The sequence below is a fragment of the Pseudophryne corroboree genome, chromosome 11 (assembly GCF_028390025.1).
Source record: "Pseudophryne corroboree isolate aPseCor3 chromosome 11, aPseCor3.hap2, whole genome shotgun sequence".
NCBI classification, from domain to species: domain Eukaryota; kingdom Metazoa; phylum Chordata; class Amphibia; order Anura; family Myobatrachidae; genus Pseudophryne; species Pseudophryne corroboree.
In genome coordinates, this window is record NC_086454.1 from 67,100,960 (window position 1) to 67,118,810 (window position 17,851).

At 46.0% G+C, this 17,851-nt stretch overlaps 1 protein-coding gene across 1 annotated transcript in view; it reads left to right on the forward strand.

The window, feature by feature from the left end:
• Positions 1-2,575: 2,575 nt before the first annotated feature.
• Positions 2,576-17,851, forward strand: part of SAXO4 (stabilizer of axonemal microtubules 4) — a 42,114-nt gene continuing 26,838 nt past the window's right edge. Inside the window, exon 1 of the mRNA XM_063944392.1 lies at positions 2,576-2,758. Coding sequence (XP_063800462.1) covers positions 2,677-2,758 — 82 coding nt within the window. The 5' untranslated portion in view covers positions 2,576-2,676. The remainder of the gene's footprint in view (positions 2,759-17,851) is intronic.

Genomic DNA, 17,851 nt, shown 5'->3' on the forward strand with positions numbered 1-17,851 from the left:
AGTTCCCAACGGATCGGGGCAGTGTGTATGCTCAACACACTGCCCGATCCATCCATAGATATATCTACCAGTGTGTACCCACCTTTAGATTTGGGTGGGTTATATTTTTTCTGTGCAGGGTAAATACTGGCTGCTTTATACACTGCAATTTAGATTGCAGATTGAACACACCGCACCATATCTAAGTCTCTCTGCACATGCTATGTCTGCCCCACCTGCAGTACACATGGTTTTGCCCAACTGCTAACAAATTTGCTGCTATGATCAGGTCTTTATTAACCCCCTTTGTTCAGAAATGTGAGAAAATACGGTCAGACCCCAATGAGTACACTTTAGGTTCTACTGCTTTAGAGCCCTATAGAGTTTCAGCCCTTTCCCAATGTAAGATGGGTTGGCTTTTGAGGAGTGGGGATGCAGTTATGTTCCGACGCCGGGATTCCAAACGCTCAATAGCCCGCCAGCTGGCATGGACTATTCCCACTCGTGGGTGTCCACGGCAGCCATAGAGTGGGAATAGAACATGTGGCGAGCACAGCAAGACACCGAGCCCGCAAGGAGCTTCGTTGTGCTCCCCCCTCCGCCTCCGTCCATATAAAAGCTGAGACATCCTGGTGTCGGTATGGTGAACATAACCAGAGGAGTGTTATAGTTCATCCTAATACACTTCCCATAACTCTGTACCTAATGTATTTCTACTGAATTTTATCATACTTTTATAATAATCTGAATGGCAGATCTGTCCCACAGCGATCGCTGGTCAGGGGTTGCTGTATGTTCCTGCAGGAAGCTATGTAATGAGCATGTAATTAATGCCCTTGAATTACAGTATACAGATAGGTCCACATTTATCTTGGCCTTTAATAGGATTAACTGAGACTGGCCAATCGGACTTAATCCCCTGCTGTAATGACTTAATCACCTGATGTATTGTTCTCTGTATTGTATTGCAGCTGAGAACAATAGATGAAGGGTTTATGCTAATAAGTCATGCTGTGCTTAGGTGCAGCACAGAAGCCAAGATAACCGTGGACCCATCTGTATGCATCTCTGGCGTATCAGGGGCGACCGCAGGACCAACAGTGACACACGTGTGATCAGTTCCCATTTGAGTAAATGCCTGTGTGATTGAGGGAAAGGATAGCTCCGGGATATGTAGAGTGATGATGAATAGGGGTGAAACTGACTATACAATTAGAATAATAAATACGCTTGTAAACAGGATGTTTTTACCAATGTACATCAATCATACACTATTTTATGCTGGGCCAAGCAAATAATATTTGAGACATTTGAGGTCTTGTTAATAAATCCAAGCATACTGAAAAGAAGTCCCTATGCTCAGGTGGTGCTGGTGACCATGGGGGAAATTCTGAGTTGATCGCAGAAGCAAGTTTGTTAGCAATTGGGCAAAACCATGTGTACTGCAGGGGGGGCAGATATAACATGTGCAGAGAGAGTTAGATTTGGGTGGGTTATTTTGTTTCTGTGCATGGTAAATACTGGTTGCTTTATTTTTACACTGCAGTTTAGATTTCAGTTTGAACACACCACACCCAAATCTAACTCTCTCTGCACATGTTATATCTTCTTCCCCTGCAGTGCACATGGTTTTGCCCAACTGCTAACAAAGTTGCTGCTGCGATCAACTCAGAATTAGGCCCCATATGTCCTATACTTTCAATGGGAAGGCCTATATATGTGCGCAGTTACGTACGTAATAAAGTTTTCAACCACACAAAAGTCATGTGATTCATGTTATAAAGCCAGCCTCGATGTCTCCACACTCATGATCACATGAAGCTGAAAGTAACAATATCTTTTAAGGGCAAAAAAACAATGTTCAATTTAATGAAGAGAATGGTCATAAAATATATATTCATAGTTTCCTAACTGCTCCTGCAGTGTTAATGGGGTAGTTCTGAAAAGCAGAACATGGGAGATCATTTTGGTATTGCCAAGGCTGACAAACAGTCACATCTTCATATTAAAAAAACACACATTGTACTCTGGGGGGCATTCCGACCCGATCGCACGCTGCGCTTCTTCGCAGCCGTGTGACCGGGTCGGAACTGCGCATGTGTGGTGGCCACATTGCTAATGAAGAAAGCGGTCGCAGCGGCGACCGCTAGAAGATTGACAGGAGAAAGGTGGAACCGGGCGTCAGCGCACCGTTTTCTGGGTGTGGAGATCCAAACGCAGGCGTGTCGAAGCGTACGGAGGGAGGATGTCTGACGTCAATTCTGGGACCTGCGTCGTTGGATTGATCGCACAGGGAAAGTAACTCTTACCTTGGTCTTGTTCTACACAAAACTTTTTATGCATAGAATCTGTAATGGCTCATAACAAAAAATGGGCATGTTAAAAGAATATGAAACCTATATATATATATATATATATATATTGATGTTATCAATTGCTCTTTATATAAGTTAATTTGTATTTTAGAAGTGGCCTTTTGAAATGACAGGACTAGCTGTGTGATTGGCAGGTGCACTGGAGTAAAGGAGAAGTTGATCTCTAGTGAACAGAACTCTGCACATTGTTTATGTTACCATAGTGACTGCAGCCTAGTTACTGATGTCAGCACATTCTGTTAATGCACTGAGTGTTCATGAAAACTCTTGAACATTTTCTATAAACCTAGTGTCTGGATTGGGACTTCTACCAGCTGACAGGATGTCTCCAAGGATTCCAGCCAGTTTGAAAGGAAGTGGAGACCCTTTGAACTTCTATTGTACCAATTATAACAGCTCATATGGTAAGAGGAAAGGTGTGAGTAGAGAATAAATGGTAGGTGCACAAGTTGCTTGCATTAACTGACCTTCATCTATGGGTTGATTTTTCCTTCACTAAGGCTCGAACTCCTATAATGGTGGCCCCATATTTGTTTTGGGGTTTATTCATACTTGTCTACCTGACCCTCTCCATGAGGGAGAAAATGCTCTGTTCCTGGACTTTCCTGGTAATGTATGATTGCCATCACCTGTGGTGAAACACCTTTCTTATCAATTAACTAGTTCACCACAAGTGATGGCAATCATACATTACCAGGAAAGTCCAGGAACTGAGCATTTTCTCCCTCATGGAGAGGGTCAGGTAGGCAAGTATGGGTTTATTTTGTGCAAGTCGGCCTTATGGGTAGCAAGAAGGCTGGCTACATTAGCAGTTAACATGGGGGTCGATTCTATTCGGCAACTAATGAATAGCGCCGGGAATTAGCTCCCGACGCTATTCAATTCAGCAACTAATTACCTGCAATTGTCGGGAATTCTTCTCTCATCCCCGGGGGATGAGAAGAGAAACCCGACAAAAGTGCTGCCTCGCGGCCGGCGCGAGGCTGATTCTGTCGGGAATCAGCCTTGCGCCGGGGAGTTAAGTTGGAGAATGCCCGTTCTCCCGACAATTCAACCTGTTTTGTCGGCGAGAACGGGCCATCGCCGACGTAACTAGTTGCTGAATTGAATAGCATCGGGAGCTAATTCCCGGCGCTATTCATTAGTTGCCGAATAGAATCGACCCCATGGAATCTTATATCTAGTCTACACTTAGATATAAGAGAGAAATTAGATGGATAGATTAATATCAGATAGATATGAGAGATATAGATGGATATAAGGTAGGTTGGTAGATAAATATGAGTAGATAGATAGATTGAATGAGGTAGGTAGTAGGCTCAGTGTTCTCCCCAGAAAATGTTGACAGCCGGGTGCTGGGCCTTTGCAAAAATGTTTGAGGAGGAAACTGCAGATAGAGATGTAGAAGGTAGGTCGCTAGATACAGTAGATATTAGGTAAGTAGATGAGGGTGATAGTTTTATTTTGTTTTATTACATTTGCGAGGGTTTCTGGTAACCCCTCTTTACGAAACGGCAAACTGTTGCACAGTGCATGAATTGCTGTGTTTAGCATTAGAAAAATGTAACTATTGTACAATGAAATATAAGGTGAGTTTTTAGTTTTTTTCTAAAACTACCGGTAAGTTGTATGATTCCCTCTAGTGGTCAATGACAACACTACATTTAAGTACAGTCGTGAAGGCTGGCCCCAAAACAAATAACAAAAGCCAATACACACACACACTACAGTGACGGGTGAGGCAGAGCCTTTCCTGTCATACTAACGTTTGTGCCAGAGTTTTGACTGCATAATGTATATGACAAATACAAAGAATATGTGTGAAATATCTTCTTTGCATTATTCTAATTATTTTTATAGCCAAAACTCTGAAGTAAATAGTCTATGGCAGGTGAGGCAGTTCCTCACCTGTCTATCTTTTCCACACATCTCTGATCAAAACTCATCAAATTTCCAGGAGTTTATACTGCTGCACCGGTGTGTAATGCCCACATGTACCCTTTGGCTCATATATTGCATGTAAATTTGGCTCAGGTGCAAGCTAGTGCCTCCTGAGCCATTTAGCTCACCGCACATCCTTGATACACACACATGCTCCCCAAAATTCTGAGAAAAGTAAAACTATTAAAAAAAGAGAGAGGTACAAATTGTATTAAGAAAATAAGTTAGGTGCACTTTCTAAGCATACATTGCATGTATCTACCAGTCCAGTATTCAGCCAGAACACCTTCGGTTTCTGTTACATTATTACTGTAATGCCAGCTGAAATAGCCAGTGACCCACTTATTTCTCAACCTTACATCCGCAGACATGAACGCATCTGCCGTTATCTCATTTTAAAAATGAAAACTTGTTTTTCTTGAAACATAGAGTAGGAGAGTATGTAGAAGTATCTCACGTGTTTGAGACAGTTCGGCCTTACCTCCTAGAATTCCTACAATCTCAATTATTTGTGTACCATGTCATTAGACATTTTTGGGTTCTGGATTGGGACAATTCATTAGATAAATTACTGTCACGGCCTCCACCAAGCCATAAGGCTATCACTATTCATTATACTTTCCTTTAAGATACATTAGATCATTCCAGGTTTTCTGGGGCATTGACTGGCTGGCCGACACACTTCCCCTCTATTGATATCCCAGTCCTAGAATATGCCCTTTTATTTCTTCAGTCCACTAGGGGGCATAGGGAACACTGAGAGAGGAGAGTCTGGGCACCAAATAGTTACAACTTTCTTTCCCAGCATGCCCAGGCTCCCTCTCCACTATACCCAGTCCTGGCCAGCCAGTTGAAGTGTGGTGCTGGCACCATTTTGTGGGTGGCTGCTATTAAGTGGTCCCCCTAGTTACTTTTTTCTTTTCTTTTACACACTGAGCGGTCTGCTAAGGCGTCCTTTACTGTAGGACACCTTCTCAGCCACTCCAACACCTGGCGGTAACACCGGCAACCTCTGGAGGTGACACAGCAAAGGCAACATAACCTCCACCACTCTTGGACTCCGCAGTCAAACACGCAGGGCAGGTAAGTGTGGCTCCCTGCTTTCAGGGAGCCACATCATCGTGGCTTTTCACCGCTGGTGCAGGAGACCACCAGTAGTGTGGGTAAGTGTAGGCCCAGGGCTCTACTTCGCACACTGGACCTTGCCTTTCTCTTAGCAGCCTAGTGTCAATGCAAAACTCTTTCCTGTATATTGGGCTGGATTGTTGAGTATTAGTGCCCACTTATTCTGTGCATTGAGTGGTTCTTTATGCATGTGTTTGTAAACTTTTTACAGGTGTCCCTGTTTGTGTGTCCTGCTGTAGCCCGGTCACAATAGGGACCCCCCAGGGTCTTTGCATGTACCCTTGAGCTTAGATATCTATATTGCTTATTACATTTGTATAGATATTTCTGCTGCGGGGTACACTGGGCTCCACAGGGAATGACATTGGGGTGTAGAGTAGGATCTTGATCCGAGGCACCAACAGGCTCAAAGCTTTGACTGTTCCCAGAATGCCTAGCGCCTCCTCCTCTATAACCCCGCCTCCTTGCACAGGAGCTCAGTTTTGTAGTTGGTGCCATGCAGTAAGCAGGCACTTAACAGGGGGGCTGCTCCAGCAGCCTTGAGAGAAGCTTTTTAAGAATATTGAAGACTTCAAGGGCTGCAGCAGAGACATTGACTGTGTTAGATGTCAGTCAGACATCTCCTGCTGCAGCTCCATCACCTCCCCCAGCTGCGCTGTACACTCCCGTGCCCTGGTTGCCGGGTACCTACAGTAGAGGCTCCGGTTTTCTTCTTTGTTAGTCACACACGACCGCTGCTCTCCCGGATAGCGTGACCGCACTCAGCCAGGAGGTAAGCGGTATCCACTGTGAATCGCGATCCCGCGTTGCCGATGGGAGGCGGGCTGCGTGCACTGGAGTGCACACTGTGGCAGTACAGGGACCCCACTAAACCACCAGGCCATGGGCACAGGTCGGTTTTCTCTCATAAAACCGTTTTATTAAGCACCCAGTACCCGGTGGTGAAGTCCAGCAGGGGGATAAGGCTTTGACCTGTAGCCCCTCCCCCAGCCCCAGGGCGCCATTTAGAGTAAATGTTCCCGCCCTAAAGTGCATTTAGTCAGAGTTATTTAGTACAAGTACCCTGTGATATACATCCAGTCTTGACTGTGCATTGTTATATCTATTAAGTTTATAGCTATACATAGTACTACTCTGTATTGCTAGTCCAGTGCAGTTTTATTGCATGTCATAATTTCTGCATTGTACAAACTGTGACTCTGTGTGTGCATATAGCTGCTGTGTGACCTCCATTTTGTGTCTCTCACTCAGTTTGCTATCCCTATATTCTATAACCTGAGGGGGGGGCTAAGTGTGTCAGGTTTATCATAATATAGGCAGGGCCGGCTCTACCATTAGGCAGCTTTAGGTGGCTGCCTAGGGGCGCCGACCACTGGAGGGCACCACTGAATACATCCAGCAAGAAAATAAAGTATTTCTCTGTTGCGGGTCAGTAATGAACTTACAGATGGGGGAATAGAGCACCATAAGGAGCATACAAATATATGTATGTCTGTGTATACAGTATGTATGTATGTATGTATGTATACACATACAATTAACGGAATGTTGGCATCCCAGCATTCAGAATGCTTATGCCGGAATCCCGACAAACGGCATTCTGAATTTTAGTATGCTGGGGAGGGTTAGGGTTAGGCTTTGGGGAGGGAGGGTTAGTGTAAAGGGCCCCATACACTACAACGATATGTCTGAGGCTGAAGTCAGAGGCAATTTCCCCTGAACTCTCCCGGGAGTTTCCCGGCAGTAGTTCCATACAATTCTAAATGATTTGGTACATTTTGCATGTGATATATCGTATGCGATCCCAGCCATGCCTGCGGGAACCGACATATCACGAGTGCAGCACTAACGACCTAGAGGAGTCGGACCGAGCCTGACGGAAACGCGCTTCGGATCGGAAACACAGCCAAAATGCCCGATTTCACCCAATATATCGGTTCGAATGCTCGAATTGGGCTGAAATCAGGCATAATCGTTCTAGTGTATGGGGCCCTTAAGGGGTAAGGTTAATTAATTTAATTGAAAAGGTTGGTATTATGGTGGTCAGGATGCCACTGTCGGTATTTTGACCATGGCATCCAGTACCCAACCACAATTAAATACAGTATCCCCACCAGACCTCATATACAGAATTACATAGTATATGAAGAATAGACGGCAATCAAGGACTTTTAAAGTGAGATATATTATGAACATAGTAAAACATTTTTGCAAGGGTTTGCAGGTTAGGGGGCGCTAGGCTGAAGCTTTGCCTAGGGTGCAGAGAGACCTTTCACTGGCCCTGAATACAGGCAGTTCACAGGATATACTCAGTGTGTATTTTTCTCTGTGATTTTCAGTCACCATATACCTCTTGAATTCCCTGTTTGTGCTGATACAACAGGGGGTTCTTGTCAGGTATTGTGCTGCTGATATTGTACTGTGTTGCCTTGCATTGAGCTTTTGATTATGGGGGTCATTCCGAGTTGATCGCTAGCTGCATTCGTTTGCTGGGCAGCGATGAGGCAAAAAAATGGCACTTCTGCGCATGCAGCACAATGCGCACGCGTGGCATACTATTACAACGAACAATGTAGTTTCACACTGGGTCTAGCGATGCTTTTCAGTCGCAGTGGCTGCCGCAGAGTGACTGACATGAAGTGGGAGTTTCTGGGTGTCAACTGACCGTTTTCAGGGAGTGTTCGGAAAAACGCAAGCGTGCCAGAAAAAACGCAGACGTGACTGGGCGAACGCAGGGCGTGTTGTGACGTCAAATCAGGAACTGAATGGTCTGAAGTGATCGCAAGCGCTGAGTAGGTTTTGAGCTACTCAGAAACTGTACAAAAAAAACTTTGTAGCCGCTCTGCAATCCTTTCGTTTGCACTTCTGCTAAGCTAAAATACACTCCCAGTGGGAGGCGGCATAGCGTTTGCACGGCTGCTAAAAACTGCTAGAGAGCGATCAACTCGGAATGACCCCCTATGTCAGCTACAAAGGGCAATGGAGCTGGGGCCGATCCCACATTGCATGGTGTTGACGCTGCAGATACATTTGAGGATAACATAGCAGCTGAGGGTTCAGGTTCTGGGGGTTCCTTGCCCCCCAGTGGGACTGTAGCAACAGGGGTGCAAAATGACCCACCTTGGGCTACCTTCTCCACGCTATTGGCTACGCTGGTAACTAAACTAACGCCCCCTATGGGACCTCCTGTGCCGGTACAACCGCTTATGGTCCCTGCGGTTAACCCGCCATGGGCAGATCAACTGTCCAATCAGTTACAGCAACTGAACCAATCACTGACTGCTCAAAAGTCTAACCCTCGCCCGCCTAAGACCAAGGGGTCCTCAAAGCGGGCAATTACTTCCTCACAATCCACCAACGTCCCAGACACCTCGTTTATACGGACCCCACAGATTCTGATCTTGATACTTCTGATGGGGAAGTTGTTTCGCAGGTGAATGTTCCTGACTTGTTAGAGGCTATCAGGCTCATTGTTCAGGATGATGATGAACCGGAACCTGACACTGCCCCTAAGAAACCGGACAGGTTTAAACGTCAGAAGGTGTTTAAACAAGTTTTACCTCACTCTGAAAATGTAGTTGACATACGTCAGGAGTCCTGGGAAAAGCCAGGAAAGAAGTTCACGCCTCACAAGACGATGCTGGCTGGCTACCCCCTCGCTGCAGAGCTTAGTAAAAATTGGGAAACACCCCCGCAAGTGGATTCGCAAGTGGCGCGGCTGGTAGAATCCTCAGCTCTGCCTGTAACTAACGCCACGTCCTTGAGAGAGCCGACGGACAAGCGTGTGGAGGGTTGTTTGAAGGCAATCTACCCCCTAAACGGTGCGGTGCATAGGCCCACTATTGCAGCAACATGGGCTGCAGAAGCTGTGGAAGCGTGGGCTCAGGAGCTGGAGGCGGAATTGTCTTCCAATGCTTCTGATCATGCTAGACAATGCATGTCGTATATTGTTACAGAGTCTCATTACATTAAAGAGGCGGCTTCTGATGCCGGTATTCTGGCGGCCAAGGCTTCTACTACGTCCATTTTGGCTCGCCAAATTCTCTGGTTATCGTCCTGGTCTGTGGACATGCACTCTATGAAAACCCTGGAGGTACTCCCCTTCAAAGGAGACATTCTTTTCGGAAGAAGACCTCAACAAGATAGTGGCTGACTTAGCGTCTGCTAAAACATCATGTCTTCCTAGTACTGCTTCTTCGGTGCCGAAGGCTAAGAGCACTTCCTTTCGCTCCTTTCGCACTTCAGGGAAAGCAAAAGGTCAGGCGTACCCAAAACAGGTTCGCACTTCCAAACCCAATAAGCCCAAACCCAAATGGGCCTGGGCTGCCCGTCAGCCTACTTCTGAAACTGACAAACCTGCTGCCTGACGGGCCGGGCCTCCCTCTGGGGGATCCCAGAGTGGGGGGCCGACTTCTAGGGTTTACCCAGGAATGGTTGTAGACCACTTCCGATGCCTGGCTACAGGAAGTCGTCACTCGAGGTTACGCCGTATCCTTCAAGAATCGTCCCCTCATCGATTTTGCCTGACAGACATCCCTTCGGATCAGGTGAAGGCAGAGACTCTTCATTCAGTGGTACAGTCCCTCCTGGGCCCATTCTCAACATCAAGTTCTTGAACAAATTTGTGAAGGTCTCCAAGTTTTGTATGGAAACTCTTCGCTCTATCGTTCTGGCCTTGGAGCCTGGGGACTATATGGTCTCAGTGGACATACAGGATGCATACCTGCATATTCCCATTGCAGTGTCGCATCAGCAGTACCTGAGGTTTGCGCTTGGCAATCTCCATTACCAGTTTCGGGCATTACCTTTTGGTTTGACCACTGCTCCGCAAGTCTTCACCAAGGTCATGGCGGTAATGACGGCTGTACTCCGTCGTCAAGGGGTCAGGATCCTACCGTACTTGGACGACTTGTTGATCCTGGAAAATTCCCCAGAGATTCTCCTACGCCATCTGGATCTGACTTTCCAGTTTTTGCAAGCCCAAGGGTGGTTCATCAACTGGAAGAAATCCTCCCTGGTCCCTTCTCAGAGCATGGTGCACCTGGGAGCGTTGTTGGATACTCACAACCAGCGGTTCTTCTTGTCTCAGGAGAAAGTCCTGAAGCTCAGGACAGAATTCGATGCTTCCTATCTCGTCCACAAGTGTCAAAACATTCGGCAATGCAAGTGCTAGGTCTCATGGTGTCGGCTTTCGACATGGTGGAGTACGCTCAATTCCATTCACGCCCTCTCCAGAGGCTGATTCTTGCCAAGTGGGACGGCCTGCCACACCAGATCAGGTCTCACATGATCTCATTGTCTCCGGAGGTCCATCTATCACTGAGCTGGTGGCTTCAGGACCAACGATTGAGCAGGGGTCGTCCCTTCTGGATCTCTGACTGGGTCCTTATGGCGACGGACGCCAGTCTGAGGGGTTGGGGCGCGGTGTTGGAGCAACACTCCCTTCAGAGTCGGCGGACCAAGGAGGAGTCTCTTCTCCCGATAAACATTCTGGAATTGCGGGCGGTGTTCAACTCATTGAACTTGGCCCTGCATTTAATACAGAACAGACCTGTTCAAGTACAGTCGGACAACGTCACCACGGTGGCGTACATCAGTCATCAAGGCTGCACTCGAAGCCGCATGGCAATGAGGGAAGTATCACGGATTCTTCAGTGGGCGGAACGCCATCTGCCAGCCATATCGGCAGTGTTTATTCTGGGGGTCCTAAACTGGCAAGCGGACTTTCTCAGTCATTAGGACGTACACGCTGGAGAGTGGAGCCTCCATCCAGAAGTGTTTCAACTCCTCGTGGACAAGTGGGTCCTTCCAGATGTGGACCTGATGGCGTCTCGACACAATCACAAGGTTCCGGTCTTTGGAGCAAGGACAAGGGATCCTCAAGCAGCGCTCGTGGACGCACTGGCAATTCCATCGAACTTTCGGCTGCCATGCGTGTTCACTCCGGTGTCACTCCTGCCCAGAGTAATAAGGAAGTTCAAGCAAGAAGGAGGATTCCTACTTCTTATTGCTCCAGCGTGGCCCAGACGGCATTGGTTCTCAGACCTTCAGGGTCTCTCGATAGAGTGTTCCCTTCTACTTCCGCAGCGCCCAGATCTCCTCGTTCAGGGCCCCTGTGTATATCAGGATTTAGCTCGATTGGCTTTGATGGCGTGGCTCTTGAAGCTTCTGTCTTAAGGGCCAAAGGATTTTCTGAGGCGGTCATTCAAACTATGTTGAAGACCCGGAAACCGACTTCTGCTCGGAATTATCATAGGGTCTGGAATTCTTACTTTGCTTGGTGCGCATCTAACAATCATGACGCTTACAAGTTTAGTATGGCCAAATTTTTGGCCTTTATTCAACAAGGCCTGGACTTGGGCCTTCGTCTAGCCTCAATCAAGGTTCATATTTCTGCCTTGCCGGTCTGGTTTCAGAGAAAAATTGGGACCTTACCTGATGTGCATACGTTCACTCAGGGTGTGTTGCGGATTCAACCTCCTTATGTCCCGCCGGTGGCTCCTTGGGACTTGTCGGTGGTTCTGGAGGCGTTGCAAGGGTCTCCGTTTGAACCTCTTGAATCTGCAGACCTTAAGTGGCTTTCTCTTAAGGTATTGTTTCTGCTGGCTATTGCCTCTGCTAGACGGGTGTCGGATTTGGGTGCCTTGTCTTGTAGGTCACCATATCTGATTTTTCACCGTGATAGGGCGGTTCTTAGAACACGTCTCGGGTATTTACCTAAGGTGGTGTCTTCTTTCCACCTTAATCAGGAGATTGTGGTTCCGGCCTTTGCCTCTCCTGATTTGTCTTCCAATGAACGGTCTTTGGATGTGGTACAGGCTCTCCGTTTCTACGTGAAGAGAACTGCCTCCATCAGGAAGTCGGATTCTCTCTTTGTTCTGTTTGGTTTTCACAAACGTGGCTGGCCTGCACACAAGCAGACCCTGGCCAGATGGATTAGAATGGTAATTGCACATGCTTATGTACAGGCTGGCCTTCCAGCTCCTGCTACCATAAAGGCCCATTCTACTCTGTCGGTTGGACCTTCTTGGGCAGCCCGCCGTAGTGTGACCCTTGAACAATTGTGCAAGGCGGCTACGTGCCTCCCAGACTGCTTCCTTTGGACGCCGGGTTCTTGTGCCCCGCTACAGTGTGTCCCCTCCTATAAGGAACTGCTTTAGGACATCCCCAATGTCATTCCCTGTAAAGCCAAGTGTACCCCGCAGCAGAAAACGAGATTTATGGTAAGAACTTACCGTTGTTAAATCTCTTTCTGCGAGGTTCACTGGGCTCCACAGGGCACCCACTCTGACGCACTTAGCTTCTTTGGGTTGGTATGGCATTAGCCGCTGACACTTTCTCCTGTCGTGAGAGTGTGGTGTTTGTTGCTACTAACAGTTGTCGTCTCTTTTGCCTGCTACTGCATTGGACTGGTTAACAAAAACTGAGCTCCTGTGCAAGGAGGCGGGGTTATAGAGGAAGCGCGCTAGGCATTCTGGGAACAGTCAAAGCTTTGAGCCTGTTGGTGCCTCAGATCAAGATCCTACTCTACACCCCAATGTCATTTCCTGTGGAGCCCAGTGTACCTCGCAGAAAGAGATTTAACAACGGTAAGTTCTTACCATAAATCTTGTTTTATATAGCAGTCCCATTTATTATTTCTGGGTATTGCTTGCCACTCTTTGCACTACCTTATAGTACACACCACTGCATCAGCTTTCTGTGTGAGGTCAAGCTTAGTTTGCATTGCTATGTCATCCAAGAACAAAGCTTCCAAGGATTCGGGTGCCCTAGTGCCATGTACTTGTAAACTCTAGGTTAACACTCTCCCCAGGATCCGGACAACAATGGTCATTGTGTCATTGTGTCATGGCTACACTGCGGGACGCCGCTTCAGCCACTCCATCCACACAGGAACCAGCTTGGGTTTCAATGTTGATACAGGTATTGTCTCAGTTAGTATATCGGTTAGCAGCTACCATGTCAGCCCCTCTGACTAATGTTCTGGCATGTGTGTCTGCTGTTGGTGGCCCTCTAGCAGTCCTCCCATCTCAAAGGGGTCTGGGGTTTTACGCAAACCTCTTTCTGGTCCAGAAGCCGGATGGCTCTTGCTAACCTATTCTCAACTTCAAGGCACTGAACCGAATTCTCTTGGTCCCCAGATTTTGTATAGAGTCTCTTCATTCCATTATCCTGACCATAGAATTGGGATTATATGGCTTTGTTGGACATTCAAGATGTCTATTTGCATTTTGCGATTTGAGTCACTCATCAACACTTCCTCAGGTTTGCAATTTGCTCTGATCAATACCAGTTTCAGGCATTACAGTTTGGTCTCTCCGTAGTATCTTGTATCTTCACAAAGGTCATGGCCCCCGGGGTCATGGCAGTATGACCCCAGGGGGGAAGGGTCAAAATTCTACCATATCTCAACGATCTGCTCCTCCTGGAGATATTGTCAGTCAGCATTCGCTTGACAGTGGACCTTCTCCAGTCTCATGGCTGGATAATCAACCACCAGGGCACCATGAGCAGCCGTGGCACAATGAAGGAAGCCAGTCGCATCCTACACTGGGCAGAGTCTGAGAATCTTCCGATGTTGTTCATTCCCGGCTTCCAAAATTGGGAGGTGAACTTCCTCAGCCAACAGGACGTGCATTCTGGCAAGTGGGCTTTACATCCAGATGTCTTTCAGTTGATGGTCAGCCACTGGGGTCTTCTGGATATCGACATGGTGGCATCTCAGCACAACCATCAAGTGCCGAGGTATTGCTTCCAAACTGAGGATATTCGTGGACACACTGGTGGTGCCATGGAAGTCCCCTCTTGTCTACATTTTCCCTCCGATCTTGATGACTCCCCAAGTGCTTTGCAAATTCAAGCAAGAGGGCAGCACGATGATCCTTGGTGGTTGTGGTACGGCGATCTCCTAGGTCTTTCCATTGACGCTCCCCTGCGTCTGCATCTTTGGCCAGATCTCCTGTCTCAAGGCCTGTGCTTCCAGCCGGAACTGGTCCGACTCGCTTTGATTGAGTGGCTTTGGAGATATCCATTTTAAGAGTGAAAGGTTTCTCCTGACGGGTCATTCATACAATGCTGAATGCCCTCAAATCGTTGTTGGCTTCAATTTATCACAGCGTTTGGCAAACATACTTTGTGTGGTGTTCTTCCAGGGATTTAAATCCCTGACCTTCCGACTCTCTAGATTCTTTTCCTTTTCACAGTCAGGGTTGAACTTGGGGATCCGCCTCTCATCATTGAAGGTTCAGATGTATGCCCTGTCTGTACTTTTATAAAGACAGCTTGCTGTGTTGCCCGATGTCAACACATTTTTACAGGGTGTCCTACACGGTCAACCATCGTCGGTTCCTCCGGTGGCTCCTTGGGACCTGTCTTTGGTTCTTAATGCTCTTCAGTCCATTCCTTTTAAACCCTTAGCATTGGTGGATAATCGCTGGCTTACTTGCATCAGCCCAGCGACTTGTCTGACTTGAGTGCCTTATCTTAACGTTCTCCCTTTCTGATTTTTCATGCTGATCGGGCAGTCCTCCGCACTCGTTTGTGTTACTTACCCAAAGTGGTGTCTCATTTCCACATTATCCAGGAGATAGTGCTACAGTCATTCACTGTCCTGAACAGGAGGCTTCTCTGGATGTGGTGAGAGCTCTCTGCATACATGTAGACAGGATCCGGGAGGTCTGCAAGTCAGATTCGCTCTTTGTCCTGTATGAGGTTCAGTTATATACAAAAAGAAAAGGTCGCACAAGTCGTCTGTTCCTTTAAACCAACCCTCTAAATGTTTACCGTTTTGTTCATATGAATTATCTTTACTGAGGGGTGCTACCACAGGCAAGATAGGGTACTATATATGCAAAAAAAGAAAAAACAAGATTGCCTTATAGTGGTGCACATTGCTAATATAAAATGTAACTTTTAATTTGTATTAATAAAAAACATTGCGAAATATAGGATAAAATATAAAGGTGAAAAAATAGAAAAAGTGTTTTAAAATATGTGACTCCTCGCTCACAGAGCGTCCGCAAACTGTAAATTCTGTATGCCTTTATAATATGCAAATGTTCATATATTTTACTGTATTTATTAATAAACGTTGCATAATTCCCAGCAGTGATTCATGTCTTGTTTTATATTCATTAAATATTATATAGTTACCAGCAATTCATGTCTTGTTCTTTATTCCTTATTTTCAATATAACCAATAAAGGTCATGCATGACAAGATATACTAATATTCAATCCAGGGCCGTCTTTTCGTATGGGCTCAATGGGCTTTTGCCCAAGGGCCCCAGGAGTATAAGGGCCCTAGGCTGATAGCTCAGGGTCCCCTCTTTCTAGGGGTACCAGATTTTTGAAATTCGGCCCTGGGGAACCGGAGATATCCGACTTGAAAGCAGTGGTCCCCATCCAAGCCTGTTAATTGCTCTTCCCAGCCAGATATCTCAGGTTCTGTCTAATTTAGAGACTTTCTGAGGGTATAATCCTAAAGCTGTGACTCTCCCCTTTTGGTGGACATTGAAAGCTTGTCTCTACTATGCTCAGAAACTGAGATATCAGCCTTCAAGCAGCTGGTCCCTGCTCCAGCTCCACACGAAAAATATGCAGTTTTATATTTTTGTTGGTGAATTGCTCTGGCTCCTGAGTTCTGATACCTAAGTCCCCAGCGCCTTCTGAAAGGTCGGACTCTCTAGATTTTTATCCCATTCAAACCTAAGAAATCTATTTTCGGGAACTTGAGATATCTGCAGGTAAGCAAAATGACCTCCCACCGGAATATGATGAATTTTAAGCCCACTCCACTATACACCCTCCCCTACGTATTAAACACCCCTACCACCCTGGAAGTCATGTACCAGGGCTTCTTCATTCAGTCCAATGCCCCCTTCTACAGTTTAGCCCCATCTGTGCAGTAAAGAAGTAATTAGCAGAAATTACTGCTCCAGGTCCTACATGCCGAGCGGAAGATTGAACATCCCCTACCGCCCACTGGACTTCAAAGCTCCCGCTTTAGCACCCCAACCCCTACCGCTGGAGGATGGGTAGGGGGCCCAGTGCATTGCTGTGTCCAGGGGCCTACACTGCTGTTAAGATGGCCCTGATTCAATCTATATGTAAGAGAATCACTATAGGAGTCTCTAACAAATCAGTGAGCTAGTTAATTTCTTCACAGCAAGATGTTTACAGATGATTTTATTAATTTCTATGTATATACAGTGTGTGTGTGACTCCTTGGGATTCATTCATTCCAGTGAACAAAACAGTCTTGCTTGGTTGCGTTTCTAGAATAAGTAACGTCCATTAAAGACCAGATCCATATCCCACAAATGTCTGGACATATGGTAGAGGTCACTATTATTCCATCTTACCACACATTAAGGAGATATACTATAGTGCTAAGAGTCTAATAAATGTTGTTATATTATGTGTCTGTTCTTCATTTATAGTGCACTCATTCAGTCTAGCTGTGACTCATATATCGCCACATATATTTCAATGTTATAGTTGATTCTATGGGGTTAATTCCCTTCTACACAGGCAAGTATTGCTAATAACTGTCACACAGCGTCTGTGTCCTTTATTAGCAGCACAAAGCAAACAGTCTGACTATAACTCATGTGTGGCTCCAAATGTTTCAATATTGTAGCTATTCCTTAGCTTCTATCAGCACAAGCAATTGTTGATTGATGTTGTTACACTGTCCGTATCCTTTATTGGTAGCCCAGTCACACAGTCTAGCTGTGACTCATACACTGCTGTGAATGTTACAATATTGTAACTATTCCAGTGAGGTTAATGTCTATCAGTACAGACAGCACATGATTTCTGTTTAAATCCACAGTATGGTTTATTTCTGTGTGATTGATGTGGATTACTAGTGCATTCCTTTATTGCAACTTATCCCACCTCAATAATTAACACAGTATATATCCTTCCCTAATTATCTACAGTATTTTACTGCATATACACCATACACTAGATCTCATAATAGAATGTGTTGATAGTGGTAATTGATTCTATGGGGTTAATTCCCATCAGCACAGACAGCCACCAGTACATAGAATTACACAGCGTCTGTGTCCTTCATTAGCAGCACGAGTCACACAATCTGACTATAGCTCATGTGTGGCTGCAAATAGCTGTTAATTAATGTTGTTACACTGTGTCTATATTCTTTGTTAGTAGCCCAAATACGCAGTCTAGCTGTAACTTATATAGTGCTGTGAGTGTTGCAATATTATATCCATATTCATGGAATCAATTTCTATCCGTACAAACAGCTATTAGGACATGATTACTATTTGGATCCAAAGTATGGTTTATTACTGTGTAATTCTTGTGGATTATTGGTGATTCCTTATTACAAAATATTCCACCCAAATCAATACATATCACACACTGAGTCTCATGGTGGAGTGTGCTGATAAACAGTGTCGG